At 39.5% G+C, this 16,754-nt stretch overlaps 1 protein-coding gene across 2 annotated transcripts in view; it reads right to left on the reverse strand.

The window, feature by feature from the left end:
* Positions 1-5,114: 5,114 nt before the first annotated feature.
* Positions 5,115-16,754, reverse strand: part of TAOK3 (TAO kinase 3) — a 179,754-nt gene continuing 168,114 nt past the window's right edge. For both annotated transcript variants that reach the window (XM_026015829.2, XM_026015830.2), the window contains 4 exons: positions 15,440-15,679; positions 13,507-13,719; positions 7,531-7,713; positions 5,115-6,506 (listed from right to left, as the gene is read on the reverse strand). In XM_026015829.2, the coding sequence (XP_025871614.1) occupies positions 6,345-6,506; positions 7,531-7,713; positions 13,507-13,719; positions 15,440-15,679 (798 nt within the window). In that variant the 3' untranslated portion in view covers positions 5,115-6,344. The remainder of the gene's footprint in view (positions 6,507-7,530; positions 7,714-13,506; positions 13,720-15,439; positions 15,680-16,754) is intronic.

Consider the following 16,754-nt stretch of genomic DNA (forward strand, 5'->3'; position numbering starts at 1 on the left):
CCCAGCTCATAACTACAAACCCACAAGTTCCCTTTGAGGCTCAGCCTCCTGTGGAAAAGGAGTGGTGGCAGGGCAGGCAAAGGCAGGGGATCATCAGTCTCCATATTTACCTCCAGGGTTGTTGGAGAACAAAATGGTCTTTTGTGGAGATGAAGTGAATATGTGGAAATGAGGTTGACCTGATTCACACGTAGGAACAAAGTTCACAAATGACCAGCTTTCTTCAAGGCGCTTTCTTGTTTAGAATGTTTGCCAGAAATGTGTCTCTATATAGAAGGGTTTAGAATGAAGAGATATGGGAGTCTTTACTCTGCATTATCACAGCTGGAGCAGCCCTGCCAGAGGCCAGTATTCTAACAACCCTGGAATCTCGGGAACTGGTGCTCATTCTGATTTCATGGCCAAATGTGTCAGATGTGGTCATTACTCTGGAAACCCTAAATTAAACCTGATCAACAGATGAGATCAGATCTTGGGAACACAGGGTTGGTATCTATCTAATACTTAGGCATGGCAGCCCATGGCCTATATCCTCTCCTGGGTCAGGGAGCAAAGGACTTCTATTCTTAAATTGGCGCTATGTCAAAGAGCCTCAGCATCCACTTAAAACCTGGCAGCTGTTTGAGTTGATCTGTGATGTAGACCAGATCCTTAAATGGCCTATGAGAGTCTATATGATGTGGCCCCCACCCCCCACCATTTACCTCTAGCTTCCTGTGGTTGTCTTCTCACTAAGCTCCAAACTTGCCAGCTGCCTCTCAGTTCCTTGGCAAGCCAGACTGGTCCCTTACAAACATTGCCTGGAATCTTCCTCTTCCACTTTCTTTGACATTATCCCAATTATCCTTTAAGTATCCCTTAACTGACCTTCAGGAAATCCTGACTAGGCTGGATTCTCCTGTACCACTGCATTGTAACATTTTACTGTTAAAATTTTAAAATAGTAAACGTGTCATTTTTTGTTTAATGTTCATCTCCTCCATTAGCCTGGAGCCTTCTTGAAGGCAAGGATAACTAATGTCCTGCTTAGTATTTCCAGCATTGGACATAAGAAATCTAATGACCATCAGTTGAATGAATCATTGTAAAGAGGTTCTTCAGTTAGGGAGTATGGACTTCTTTATATTCATATGCCATATCCTAAAGGTTCATTCTCCTCTTCCCAAATGTATACTTCTACAAAAATTCACATACAACAGTTTTACAGAGCTCTTTAAAGCCCATTTATCAACTCTCTAATTCTGATGACCATAAATATCAGAAAGCTGATCTTAGTCTGGTGTCCCCTCTACTCAGGAATCTGTATCTTTATTTATTTTTTTAAGATTGTATTTATTTTAGAGCAGGGTGGTGGTGGGATGGCAGAGAGGGAAAGAGCAAGAGTCTCAAGCAGACCCCATGCTGAGCACAGAGCCCCATGCGAGGCTCAATCTCATGGCCTGATCGTGACTTGAGCTGAAACCAAGAGTTGGCTGCTTAACTGAGCATCCAGACGCCCCTATAATTGATTTTTTTCAACATTTAAAATTATATCTTCTTGGTACTCCTTTGCTCATTATGGATGTCTATCTTTGATAATGCTCTTAGTCTTGAAGTCTATTTTAGTTGATAGTCGCCTTATGCCTATTTGCATGGTACTCCCCTCCCCATTCATTTACTTTCAATTTGTGTCTTTATATTTGTGTCTTTATATTTAGTTTGTCTCTTATAATCAGCAAACAGTCTTTTTTTTAATTCACTCTGTCAGTTTTAGCTGGACTGTTTGGAAACCATATATTTTTTTTATTTATTTTTTATTTTTTATTTTTTATTTTTTTTAATTAACTTTTATTGGTGTTCAATTTACCAACATACAGAAAAACACCCAGTGCTCATCCCGTCAAGTGTCCACCTCAGTGCCCGTCACCCATTCCCCTCCAACACCCGCCCTCCTCCCCTTCCACCACCCCCAGTTCATTTCCCCGAGTTAGGAGTCTTTATGTTCTGTCTCCCTTCCTGATATTTCCCAACATTTCTTTTCCCTTCCTTTATATTCCCTTTCACTATTATTCATATTCCCCAAATGAATGAGAACATACACTGGAAACCATATTTAATATAAGTTATTTAAATTTAAGTCTACCATCTTAGGTGTTCTTTTTGCTCCTCTTTTTATGGCTGTTTTCCCTTGTCCTACCTTCTTTTGGATTATTGAATATTTTAATTTATCTATTGGCCTTTTGGCTATTATACCTCTTTGGGTTTTCTTTTTGTTTTTGTAGTTAACTCTGGGAGTTACAATATACATAACTAATTTTTCATAGTCTGCTGAGAATTAGAATGGTAAATTCTTCGTGTAAAATGTAGAAGCATGGAAACCATATGCATCCTTTAACCCCCAGCCATTGTTATAGTTATTATGGATTGCATTTAGATACATCAAAACCCTCCCAGACAATAATTTTTGCTTTCAATGAAAAGACTATATATTTTTATATATTTTAAGGATTATAGGAGGGGGGAAAAACTTTTATATTTATCTAGGTATTTACCGTTTGTTGTTCTTTCATTCCCAGAGATCCAGGTTTCATTCTGGTATCATTTCCCTTCAGTATGAAGAACTCCCTTTGGCATTTCTTGTAGAATACTTCTGCTGACAGTAACTTCTTTTAATTTTTCATCTGAGGATGATTTTTTTTTACCTCATTCCTCTGTGTAGGTGGCTTTTCCATAATTCACCTGCTTTTATTTTTTTCAGTGTCCTCAGATAGTTGCATTTGGTCTAGTTTTTAGTTGTAATCAGAGGGAAAAACACACTGCTATGCCAAACTAGAATAAAAATATATCTTTTATACCATTTCTATGGCAAAGTAGATTACTAAATTAAAATCAGAGGGGTATATGGAGTTCATACATGGGCATGTTTCCAGATGCCCCAAAATATGCTTTTTCAATAGATACATAATAATTTCAGATGGTGGTAAATTCAAGAAATTTTTTTTTTTTACACTCAATTAGATATCACTGGTTTGCTGATATTTCCTATGATTGTAATTGCTTCAGTTCCTTTTAACTCCTGGTAGTACCCAACTTGCATTGTCATGGCTTGTCCACTGTTGATTAACTTAGTGCCTTATTTCTGTGGAGATTTAAACCATGAGCTCCAGCAGAGTAGTGACCCCCATCCAACCTATTTACGGCTGTATCTCCCCCCTGCCCCGGCACACAATAGATGCTCAATAAACATTTTTTGAATGAATGAGCTGATCTTGACACTTTGGATATCTCTTCTGCCTTTTTATTTATAGCATGTATGACCACGTAAGATCATTTATTTTTTTTAATTATTGTGTCATCATTTTCCTCCTACTCCTAATGTAAGCCCCGGTAGGGCAAGGATTTTTAAAAAAAAATTTTTTTTTATTGGAGTTCAATTTGCCAACATACAGCATAACACCCAGTGCTCATCCCGCCAAGTGCCCCCACCCTCAGTGACCATCACCCAGTCACCCCAACCCCCGCCCACCTCCCCTTCCACTACCCCTTGTTTATTTCCCAGAGTTAGGTGTCTCTTATGTTTTGTCATAGGGCAAGGATCTTTACCTCTTTAAGATATACTGATGTATCTTGGTACTCACTGAATAAATAGTTACAAATAAAATATAAGCAGCCCTTACCAATACATATGACAAACCTATAATAATTCTTTCCTTTTTAAACTCAGGGGAGATTAGTATATACTGGAGAATACAGGACGCAGGCTCTCTGCTTCCGCCCTTAGTATCTCTTTTGTACCTGTTCTTTTGCTGCCATTCTGGTCCTAGGCAGGTACTAGGAGTTGGAAGACTCAGGTGTTAGGAGCAGGGACTTACATTCCTTCTTTCCAGTAACTTTACCTTGCGGCACATCACTGACAAACTTGTGGAGGGGAACTTTTTCTAGAGATTAGCACTATAATTTCACAGAAATAAAGCTTTTTCACAAGCTAGCTAGATGTTTTTTGCTAGTGAGAAATGAAACAAACTATAGGAAGTTTTTCTGCCTTATTAATGATTTAGTCTGAGACAGACAGACAGACAGACAGACACACACACACACAGAGGCAGAGACAAAGGCAGAGGGAGAAGCAGGCTCCATGCAGGGAGCCCGACGTGGGACTTGATCCTGGGTCTCCAGGATCACACCCTGGGCCAAAGGCGGTGCTAAACCGCTGAGCCACCTGGGCTGCCCAAGATAGGTCTTGATTCAGACTCCACTTCTACCACTTACCCTGCTCTGAGTTTATTTCCTCATCTGTAAAATGCTTAATGTTGTATCCCATCAAATAGTAAGCATAAGCATGCAATACAGGTTATGTTTTTCATGGACAATTATGAGTATTCTAGCCTTTTCCAGTGTTATTTTTGGATGGATCTAATACAGAAATGTCAATGAACTAAGCTGCTTAGGAAACTTATTTTGGATACTCGATAATTATTCTGTTGATAATTATTGTATAATCTTTTGAGTATATCTTTCTGCTTTAGTCTATCACAGTGAACACGGCTGGTCATATTATCTAGGATGACTGAACAGCCTGTAGGATAAAAGAATGATTTTCAGGTCATCATGCTAAACATAAATTTTCATTGTCCAGGACTTAGAACCCTAAAAATAGGAGATCTTACTGAAATGGTCTTGACCCTAAAAACATATCTTAGAAGTTATATATATTACTACCTCATTGTTATGCACATAAAATTATTCTAAGAGAAGCAGAATATGAGAGGATCTATTATAGTGGGACTATTTCAAATATTTGGTCATAATCTCTAATAGCTTGCTTTTCCTGTAAGAGTGTATAACTTCTTAGCAGTGCATGTGCCTATATATGACTGGCACACATGCATGCACATGTGCCTTTTTCTAAAGGGCAAACAGGTGCAACTTACCACTTGAAACAGTGCAACATTATCTTCAGCTCCGTAGAAGAACTTGGAAGACATAGCTTTACCTGAAAATCTCTTGGAACAGAGATGGCTCTTCTTGGAACAACCAGGGCTGTGGAAAATGGTTTCTGGAGGGCAGGTCTCCCTCTGAATCATGAATTGCTGAACCTAGAAGGGAAACTTCCTGCTACAATAACACAGCAAGGCGATGTAATGAACATTTTATTTACAAATATAATTAAAAGCTCTGACAGTTATCATGCTCTTCCTTGGAACCTGAAAAATGTTTTGTTTTTTTTTTTAAAGTGCATGCAAAAGAAGTAAAGCCTTTTTTTTTTCATCATTTTTTATTGTAAGAAAATACACAGTTTGAAAGTGTGAATAATGCAATATTTATGACCAAGATATGGGACTCAGGGAGGGGAAGGGACATAAAGAAAAAGATCAAGATGATCTGATTGAGAGACAGTGTTGAACTCCAAATACTGAATTGGAAAAGGAGGGAGGTCGGGAGGAATAGGAGGAAGTAAAAAAATTTGATCAGAGAAACAGTTAAAATACAATATGAAAATAAGTAATACCTCTCCTTAAATTCCTTCTATACACAAAATACACGATTTGCCAAAGCCCAATTTGTGCTACTGGGATTCTGTGAGCTCCTTAAGTGTATTCACATCCTCTGCAACAGCAGAAAATGATTATGATACAATCAGAATATGCTGAAGACAAGTTAAACTCTTGCCAGCAGGTTCTTAAAAATCACAAGATCTCTTCACCCCACCCACCCCCCATCCCCAAAAAAGTAATAATATGTCACCACTGATATGTACATCACAATTAGTTTCTGTAAAATGTATCAAATTTTCAATCTTTAATAAAACTTTGTTTTTTTTTTTTATTCCTGATGAATAAATACCAAAAAAATAAAATAAAATAAAATAATGCAGCAGCTAGTTAAGGTGTAAGGCTGCGGATATTGTGTCTCTCTCCCCCTTGGCATTTATTATTATTTATTTATTTATTTATTTTTTTGCTTTACTTTCACAGATTGGTGGTAATGAGTGATTGCTTAAAGCAATATACATCCACTTTTTGTTGTTGTTGGTTTATTGTTTTGTTAAAACTGTCTCCAAAGTTTTCACTGAAACATTTTGAATCACATCAATACTGTGACGTGTACTATGAATAGAAGAGATGGCCAGGTTTTGGCCAGCACTGAAAGTTGACACGGGGGGAGGAAGGGGCCCCTGATGGAGTAAGAATAAACAGGCACTAGTCCGACACGATGTCAGTAAGAGTAAGAGAGAGAGAGAGAGTGAGAGCAACGCCCGTTAAAATGGGGAATGTGGTTTTGCAGGGTCTGAATTTTTTTCTGTTTTCTTTTTTTTTTCTTTTTTTTTTTCTTTTTTTTTTTGTAAATGGCAAAAAAATTTAATCTCATCTATAGTCCTCCTTAGGAAAATCTAATGTAACCAAATTCCCAAATCCCATTCTGAGGCTCTCCATGTCAAAAGTTTCAATCTCTCGCTCTTGCCTTTCCAATAGGTACTTTATTCTCTCGCTGCGTTCCTTCTGAAGGGCAGCCAGCTCTTCTTCAATCTGAAATAAGCACAATGAGCAATTCTTAATGGAAAGGATCTCCCTGCAGGCACCCACAAACACACATGTTCACATACATGCACACACATAACACACAAGCACACAGGAACTAAGTGTAAACTAGACTGGGGAAGGCTGGGAGAATCCTGGGATAAATCCGTTATATTTAAAATTTGCTCACAAGAATTAAAATGTTTGGGGCCCACCTGGGGCTAGCACTTCTAGCAAACCAAGCAGTTGGGCTGATCTAGGTCAGTGTCCTGTCTCAGCAGGAGATGGCTCAGGAGAAGCTAAAAGATACTCAAGCACAATTAGACTGTGCTGCTTTCCCATAGAGAGCCAAATGCCCCCTGGGTCATTAGCAATTTAGTTCTAGAACAGGAGCTGTGAAAATAGTCTCTTACATTGGTCTCAGGAAAGTACCAGAAGAAAGTACAAATAACCGGTTAAGTAAATAAATGCTTAACAGCTTTGAGATACTTTATGAAATCTTTTCTACTTCATATTCTTCAGCAATATTTAAAGCAATGTATATTTCCATTCTGATAACATTTATTATGCATGGCAATATCAGCCTCTCTTCATTTTAATTTTTTTTTTTTTTATGGAGCCCTGCTGGTGATTTCTTTGGTTTAGAAATAGCTGAAAATAAAAATCCAATCTGCATTTCGCTTCCTTATACCGTTTAAGCAGTCATGCTATCAGCTCATAACACCTTTCACAAACGTCTTATCATGCTATTCTTCTGGCTGTGAAGGTGTAGGGCTTCCTAGCAGAGTAATAGAAAGAGCTTAGGCTGTGGGGTCAGATTTATACAAGTAACTTAACCATTTGGAGCCTTAGAATCCTGCCTGTTGAGTGGAGATGATTCCTATCTCTCAGGGGGTACTAGGAGGATAAAACCAGATAGGAAGTGAACAGTTCCTAGTTCAGGTACACAGGCAGGGCTTCATAAAAGGCAGTTCCCTAGCCCACGGTCCGTCCTCCATCCAACTGTATGGGACCCAGAGTAACACTCTCATACCTTCTGCTCAAGATGTGCTCTGCGTAGAGACACCCTCTGCTCTAGCTTCTGGAGCTCACGTTCATGTTGTGCCTCTGTTTGCATCTTGATTTTGCTCTGGTAGGCATTGAGCAGCTCCATTTCCTGCTGGAGCTGTAGCCTCAAGGCCTGGCATTCTGCTTCTTGAGCCTCATCTAGCCGTAACTGCAGGCACAAAAGACACACACTGTAATTCACTGCTAGTTTATGGCACCTGGTGACTGCTGGAAGAGGTTTCCTTGTTTGGACTGAAACAGGCCCCCTCAGAAAAACAGATGCCCCAAGTACATTCAGAGTGAGGAATAAAAAATAGTACATTCTGCCCCATGGGCTACAAGGTTCTTTGAATACGTTCTTTAAAGATTCTTTCTTAAGAAAACAAAACATTCTTAAGAAAAACTGGTTTTCTTAAAACCACACTAGCAGGAGTCAGTATGGCTACATGCTCTGGTGATTAAGCCTGTGGGTTTTGGAGGCAGACTCCTGAGCTTGAAATCTAGCTCCACGATTCACTCAGGTATGTCGCCTTGAGAAGTTACCCCTCCAAGTCTCACTATTTTTCCTCTCAAACAGTAACTATAATAGTTCCTACTGTCTAAGACTGGTATGAGGATTAAACAAAAAAAATTCATATGAATTCCTAGGCATAGTTCTAGATGTATACCAAGCGTTCAGTAAATAGTAGCTGTTATCATTATTTTTGCTTTGACTATCCATTTCCATATTTATATATATTTAACCCTTAAACCATCATACATTTAGGTATCCTTAACTCTAAAAAAATGAGCCCAATCTCCATTTACACTTGGGGACATCCTACAGTTCCTATCAAGTAATGTCAGTCCCTATTGTTGGCTATACACATTACCCTACAGGCCAGCCAATCTAAAACTCAAGCTGTTCAAAAATCTCTTCTCTGCAGAAGATAGCTTGGATGATCTTATGGGGCATGTTCTGGTTTGAAGCAGTAAAGTCCAGATTATAAAGTAGGCTGATAGAGTCCTCTTGCTCCCAATAGCACCTGAACTTTGTATTACACACCACAGTACTGATTCTGTATGAGGAATGCGCAAAGCCAGCCATTCTTTCAATGAGCATAATTGGAGGTTTGGGGCCATTAGTGGGACTTATGTTTTGGGATTGATGATCCTCCTGTCCCAGGCTTGGTTTTGTTTAAATTTATCAGGCCCTCAGTTCAGCTGAAACCAGGAGATAAAAATCCTTGAATTAGACAGTTCTGTCAACTCTGAGCTTATCCACATGTTTCCATACAGACACTTATTCTCCATTTTATACTCGTCCCCCCTAATCTGTACAATTTGTGACATTTAACAATATATCCCAATATATTGATTAAAAAACTTTTGGAAATCTTTTTACACTAGTTTTAGCAAGTTATGTGCATGGTGTATTCTTTAGTACTTTTGGAGAAATATATCATATGAACATGAAATAATGTAATCATATTTCCAAAGTATTTTCTAGTAATCTTACCCAGCTTTCACTAAAATCTACTGAAGAGGATACCTCTTATTTTCCCAATGAGAAATGAAGGGAGAGGAGACACAAGATAAAACAGCCACTCCACAGCCTTACAGATAAATGCCAAAGGGTTTACTGGCTCCCAATAAGATTTACCAATTCCCTCTTGACATGGGAGTTTCCTTACCAACAAAGGGAATGATAGTGTATTCTTTTCTACTCATCTTTGTTAACTGTTATGAGTCCTGGTCAAATGGGTGAGAGGCTCTTCCTCAGCAGCTTAGACCATCTCTATCTTCTCTTAAACATCTCTATATTCTCTTATTTCTGGCATTCTATTACTAAGGTCCATAACTATGTCATTTTGTACTAGCTCTGACTCTGTAGAAGTGCCAGTCTAGAAATCAGAGAGGATATTCCATTATCTGATATTCATCACCCCAAAGCTGCACATATCAAACCCATTAAAATGTTTTATAGAAATACAGGTAAATAGCATGTCTGTTTCCTTAAGTGGATTAACATGAATAAAAGGATATGATGGCAGCCACATAATGTAGTATGACCAGACTTACTGGCTCCCCCATGAAATGGGGTCAAATCCCAGCTTCATCACTACTTAGCTAATTACCACTATGTGAGCCCCTAACCCAGGAGTGGGCATGTTCTGGCCCAAGGGCCGAATCTGGTTTGCTGCCTATTTTTTGTCAGTAAGGTTTTATTGGAATACAGATGTGTTCATTCATTTACGTACTACCTGGGGCTGCTTTTGCACAACAAAAGCAGAGTTGAGTAAGTGGTGATAGTGACCCTGGGGTCCACCAAACCTAAGATTTACTACCTGTCCCTCTACAGAAAGTTTGCCAAATCTTGCTGTGTGGCTTTACTTCAATGAACCATACCTTGCAGGTAGAGTTAAAACAGTAAACACTTCAAAGGTCAAAGGGGTTGCACGAGAATGAAATAACACTTAAAACATATCCCTAGTGGTGGCTGGCCCATGGTTAAGGAGTCACTAAGGATAGTAGCATTTATCATACCTACTTTTATCTCTTCTCTGCCTCAGGAGAATGGGAATTTCTCTCTTTTTATTCAAGGTCAATAGTGAACCTCTATACCTGATCCCATTCTGTCCATCTTATATAACAGGCACTTATTGAACACTTGCTGTGCACCAGGAATTTTTGCAGAGGCTAATGACACAAAGATGAACAAGACAAAAATCCTATCAGCCTTGGTGTCTCAACCAACTCTCTTTCCCCCTCCTTACTCTTAAGCTCTCCCTGCACTCCCATTCCCATCCTACCCTTTACTTAGGTGGCAAGAGGTCTTTATCTTATCTAACTCCCAGCAGCATTTAATACTGTGGATTTCCCCCTTCCCTTCTGGAAATTTTTCTCTAGTCTTCTGAGATATTCTCTTGGTTGTTCCCTCCCTCCTCTCCTTTCCAGCCATTAAATATGGGCTCACTTCTTCTAACTTCTCTTCCTAAGGAATCTTATCTATCATCTAGATGTGGATGATTCCCACCTCTTCACCTCTATTTCAGACTTCTCTTCTGATGCCCAGGCTAGCTTCCCCAGTCTGCTAGAGACACCTTCACCTAGAAGGTGCCCAGGCCCCTCAAGCTCAGCATGACTATTAGGTTATCATCATTCCCTTCCCTCTTCCCCAAGCTGCTCCATTTCCTTCTTTATCATAAAGCTAAGTAGCACCATCATCTACAGTTTTGTTCAAACTAAAGACTGGGAGTCGTCCTTAGTCCCTCATGCTCCACTTTACTCTGGAACTAAACGTTTTCACTTCTATCTCCTGCCTATCTCTCAAATTTCATCACTTTCTCCTTCATCTGATCTCCCCCCTTCTGGTCTAGCCACTTGCTTTGCTCAGGTAAAAGCAGCAACTTTATATATGATCTCCTGAGATCCATCTGACCATCTCCCAGGCCATTCTCTGCCTGTCACCAGAGTGATCATTCAGAAATGCAAATCTGATGTCGGTCCCCTTCCTTAATGCTTTTCAATGGCCTCCCATTGCTTTTAGGATCGAGAGCAAAATCCTTAAGAAAGCTTACAAGCCCCTCCATGATCTGGCCCATTTACCCTAGTCTTATTCTCATTTGGTCTCTGTCTTGTTCTCTATATTCCAAATATAATGGACTCTGAATTTGTCAAAGTGCCATTATTTCCCATCTTTACCAATGCAGTTCCTTTGCCTAGAATGTGCTCTCTACACCTCAGCTTCAATACTTATTGTGTTAGGCGTTTCCCGACTCTCCAGACCAGCCTCCTCTCCTGGTTACAATCTGTTGGCAAGCTTGCACTTGGCTCTGCCATTACATGGAGTAGATTTTTTCAATGCATTTCCTCACCTTTCCATAAATTCCATGAAGACATGATACATGACTGTCATTCCCCACAGTATCCCAAGGTGCCTGGGGCACAATAGAGTGCTCAAGAAATACTTACTGGATGAACGGATGAATGAATGGTATATGGATTCATACCCTCAACCTCACGTTTAAAGAAGACCTTTAAGCCCTTCCAAAAAAACAGAATTCCTCCTTCAACTGTCTCCTCCTCTAGCTAGTTCTTTCTCCTTCCCTTCACTGATAAGCAGCTGGGAAAAGTAATCTTGCATACAGTTTCTACCTCACTTTATAGCGTATAGTAGTATGCACCACAATATATTTTGCTCCTACTACTCCACTGATTGACTGTGACAGTCATTGGACAAATCCACTGCTAGATCCAATTGGTCTCTCTGCCACATCTGAAATGATCAGCTAGAAGCTTTTGTTTTGGCATCTGTGATGTGCTCTCTCCAGTTCCCCTCCTGCACTGATTATTCATCTTCTTTGATCTGCTCCTCCTCCACTCTCAAATGGTGATGTCTACAGCTCTGTCCCTTGTCCTCTTCCTGATAAAATCTCCTGTCCCTAGAAGGCCTCAAGTATTCTCAACAGCTACAACTTCCCTCATCTAACATGGATGCCTAGCTATTCATCTTGTGTTCCAACACTCTTTTGAGCTACAGATTTCCATTTCTGTACCTCTCTACCTGGATACCCACATAGCTCAGGTAACATATCACAACTTAGTCAATTTTCTTCCAGGCATCCAAACTTCTTCTTTTTTTTTTTTTTTTTTGTATTGGTAAAATGATAACCCATTCCACTGTCATCAAACCTACTTCCCAAATTGGTCACTGAGCTCCATCTATTCTAACTCCTAAATATTTCTCAAATCATTCTCCCTCCTCACCATCTCCAGGAGCATGTTCTCAGTTCAGGGTTTCATTACTTTTTCCCCTAGGTTATAAAATAGTCTCCTAACAGGTCTCTTTACCTACAGTTGCCACATTACTGCCAGTATTTTTCTAGATGACAAATCTGATCTCATCACTCTCCTTCCTAAAATAGGCTTCAGCAGGCTACCCATTGCTTATAGAATGATGTCCAAACTCCTGACTTTTTGAGGGTCTGATCCCCAACCATCCACCTGCTTCTCTCTATACTCCTGCCATATCAACTACTCATTGTTCCCAAATGCACTATCCTCTTTCAGGCCTCGTATCTTTGGATTCACTGGGTACTCTGCTGGGAATAACTTTTTCCTCTTCTGTCTGTTTGACAAACTATTACTCTTTAAGACTCATCTCCTGGTGAAAGCTGCACTGAATCACAGGAAAGCTCCCATCCCTGGGTTACCAAGACCTTTACAACCTTTCCATTTTGGGTTCCCATAAATCCTCCTTAAATTCTGGACTCACACCAAAGTTCTTTCAGGCCCCATATACACGCTTTGCAGTGTTTGGACCTTTGCCCATGTAGGACCCTTCCCATAGGGCCTGCTTACTTTAATACATTCCTTCAAGCTTCTTGGCTCTTGCTGGGAAGCTTTTCCTAGACCAGATAGTTATTCTTACTTATCCTCCATAGCTTCCTGCACTTCCCACTTCAAAGCATTTATTATGCTTTTTAAAAAATTGCTTAATTATATGACCTCCTTGCTTGACTAACAAAAAGTGTGAAGACAGGGACCAATTGTTGTCTCTCTAGCTTATCACTCTCTCTCTAAGCCCAGCAGAATGCTGAACACAGATGCTTAGTAAAAGTTTATTGAATGAATGTGTCTGTGTGTCTTATTCATTTGTGCCTAATGTTAGTTGCGCCAGTTTTGATGAATGAAAACAAATTATATGAGGTATCTATCATATATTGCCCTCAAAGTCCCTATGTGCCACGGGTCTGATTGAGCATGTTACTCCTTGAGTTCCATCTCATAAGACATACTCCAGCAAGTATCCACATTGGCTTGGCTTTATTCAGCGTCGTCACTTCCTTAGTTCTTTGGGCAGAAAAAACACCAGTATCCTAAATTTGTGCAAGAATCATCTTGGGAACAAAAGGCTGGATCTTGAATTTTCTTGATTCCCAAAGCTCTTGAAGCTGTGGCACTGAACCTAACCACTTACCGCTTGAGAGGCCATCATTTCATTTATACTCTGTTCATACTGCTCTGCCAAAATGGCAAGTTTTCTTGTCTGCTCATCTTTCAGTGTCTTTAAGATTGTTTTGTGCTCATTCTTTGGAGTAACTTCCAACTGGTGATTCTTGAGTGCTTTATACTGTTTGGTCTGTACTTTGCAAGTGTCCTGAAACTGTTTTTTAATTTGCATTTCCATGGCCTGTGTAGAAGTGACAAAAGGAAAATAAAGACACATTACTAAAAACAGAATCCCTTCCATTTTAATAGTACAACACAGTGCCGGGACCAGTTGTCTTTTGGTGCAGTGGACTACATTACTAGTCAGTAATAATGAAAAAATAATACATATGACACAGACAAGCGTTATTTATCAATACTTTTGGCCTTCTGTTAAATGAGTAAAAGTAATTTTGAACTTATGAATGAATTTTAAAAAATGAATTATTACAAGGGGATCACAACTCCTAACAGATTGTAGAATGATATGAAGCTTAGTTTGTTAAGGGTTGTTCATTATTTTAATGGCTTCCTAGTCAAAATCTTCAGTGTCGTCTATTGTTTATTGTTTTTTCCCCCCATTTTTTTTTTTTTTGGTCATGTCCTCCCCTACCCATTTCTTTTTTTTTTTTTTTTCCCCTACCCATTTCTAAGTGAGAAAGGGGATGGCAATGTATAAACTGGCTCTCACAGCTCTGCGTTTCCTTGGCAAATCAATAAAGGAGAACATCTAAAATAAATAAATAAATAAATAAATAAATAAATAAATAAATAAATAAATACATCTGGATAATGCCTCACATCATGACCTATTTCCACTGGATTTCAGCATAAATGGAAAGGGAAAATGTGATTTTAGATTTCTTTCCCATGAAGAGGTTATACTTTCATGTAGCAACATCAAATATGCATTTTGGCTGTTTTATTTAAGTCCAGAAGGCACCCATCAGGTTGCCTCAGAGTTGCATGTACATTTCATGAGTGCTTGAAGTTGTGATGACACAGAACACTCATTAGATGGGTTAGGATTTGGCTAGGCAGGAACATGGCCAGTGCATTTGAGGTGGGCCTCCTATCTGTGTTAATAACGACAATGATGGGGTAGCCTGGGTGGCCCAGTGGTTTAGTGCTGCCTCCAGCCCAGGGCATGATCCTGGAGACCCGGGATCGAGTCCCACATCGGGCTCCCTGCATGGAGCCTGCTTCTCCCTCTGCCTGTGTCTCTGTCTCTCATGAATAAATAAAATTAAAAAAAAAAATAACAACAATGACCTCCTTGAAATACAGCAATGGCTTAGTCCATAGAGCTTGTGAATTAGCAGTCAGCTAAAATTATCTGAGGCAGTAAAGGCCAAAGGAATTCCAAATCTCTAATGCAGGGATACTAAATGTCTGGTACGTGTAGATTCACTCCTGAGTCCCATGTCCATCACAGATGTCACTAATAAATCATACTCTTTCCTACTCAGCTTGGATGTGGCTTTAGTCTTTCTCAATATAGCAGCACTCAAAGTAGTTACTACTAATAAATGGCATGACAGATAAAATTTATCTGCCTTATACCTGTTAGGTAAATTTCTTATTTCCTGAGATTAGAACTATGGGCTGCTGTTTGTCCATAAATTACTATTTTAAAGAGGGCAGGTCATGAAGGCATCAGAGAAACTGTATGATGGATACAAAGAAAAATGGAGATCATCCAGTACAATGGTTTCCAGAGTCGCATCTGTTCAAGAGTTTGTTATATACACTCTTGTGCTTCACTTCCAGAGATTCTGATTCAATAGATGCAGGGCCCAGAAATTTGTAATTTTTGAAGAGTTGCCCAGGAAAATCTGACAGTCATCCAGATGCAGGGACTACTGATCCAGTCTAAATGTATCCTGGAGCACACATAAGGGAACACTTGAATTTCCTCTTACCTTTAAGTTTTTTGGCTGTTGCCGAAGTTCCATGACATGCTTTCTGTGCAGTTCCCTTTCTCGCCTCTTATTGTACTCCAGCTGGTTTTCCAGTTCAGTCTGGTGCTGTAGACGGATCAGATCCATGCGTAGCTTCTGTAATGTGTGCAGCTGCCTGTATTCTAGCTCTCGGGTGGACTCGTCGTGCCGGATTAGCATGGCATGCTCCATCTCCTTCTGGGTCCTCTTTTTATTTAGTTCCTGCATTCAGGAACAAAAGATAAATGGAGAGAGATGACTGGAGGTGAACTGGAAGGAATTCACAACAAAGTGAGAGATGGCAAGGAATGGTACTGCTAACTGTCTCTTAATTAAACCCATTAGTGCTTGGCAGCATGACTTAATGAGATTAGATTAACAATCCCTGGAGGTTTAGGTTCTGTTTGTGGGTCCATCATTTATAAGATGGGCAACTACACTATCTGTAAAACGTGATTTTGCAGGCATCACAACCACACTATCCATAGAATGGGATTAATACTATCTGACCCCTTCTTACCTCAGAGCTGCTATGAACTCTACATAGGTGATGCCTTCCGCACAGGTGTAAATAAATGTTTCTTTAGTCAAGACAGTGGCTCTCAATATGGGCTGCCCATTAAAAATCATGTGAGGAACCTTTTCAAACTTAAAGGTTTGTTTTAACCTTTATGTTTGAAAGAGGGGATGACTCTGACATCACTATTTTTTAGAGTTCTTCAGGTGAATCTAACATGTGGTCAGAGTTGAAAATCAATGACTTAAATTGGCAATGTCTGCAATGTTCTTAGTTTTCTGGGAAAAACCCTGTTTTTGCATGTGTTAGAAGTAGACCAATTATCTGCTTTTTAAAATCTCAGAGTAAGGGCAGGCTGGGGAAAAAGCAGATGAGAGCTCTCTCCTTCCATTTTTTCCATTAGTTAGTTTGATCATTTCTAGGTCGAATCATTCTGTTCTTTCTAGTTCTATTCATGTCTGTCTTTAAGGGGGAAAGAAAGAAAACTAGAAAAAAAAAAGAGGTAGTTAGGCAAAATTTTTTCATTCGCCAGTTCAAGAATATTTCCTATATGGCACCATATCCAAGATCTGAACCATGTGCTCTGGGTATATAAAGATGTTTACTCAGCCATGATTCTGTTCTCAACTGGCTAACACTCTAATAGGGAACTGTACTACACATTTATTGAAGTACTATATGCTTAGCTCACAGCTGACTGAATCTATTCTCTCTCCTGGGAATATGGAATTGGGATTCAGAGACAGTAAGTCTCTGTTTGTGGCTGGAACTGAGGGGCAT

The sequence above is a fragment of the Vulpes vulpes genome, chromosome 10 (genome assembly GCF_048418805.1).
Source record: "Vulpes vulpes isolate BD-2025 chromosome 10, VulVul3, whole genome shotgun sequence".
Lineage (NCBI taxonomy): Eukaryota > Metazoa > Chordata > Mammalia > Carnivora > Canidae > Vulpes > Vulpes vulpes.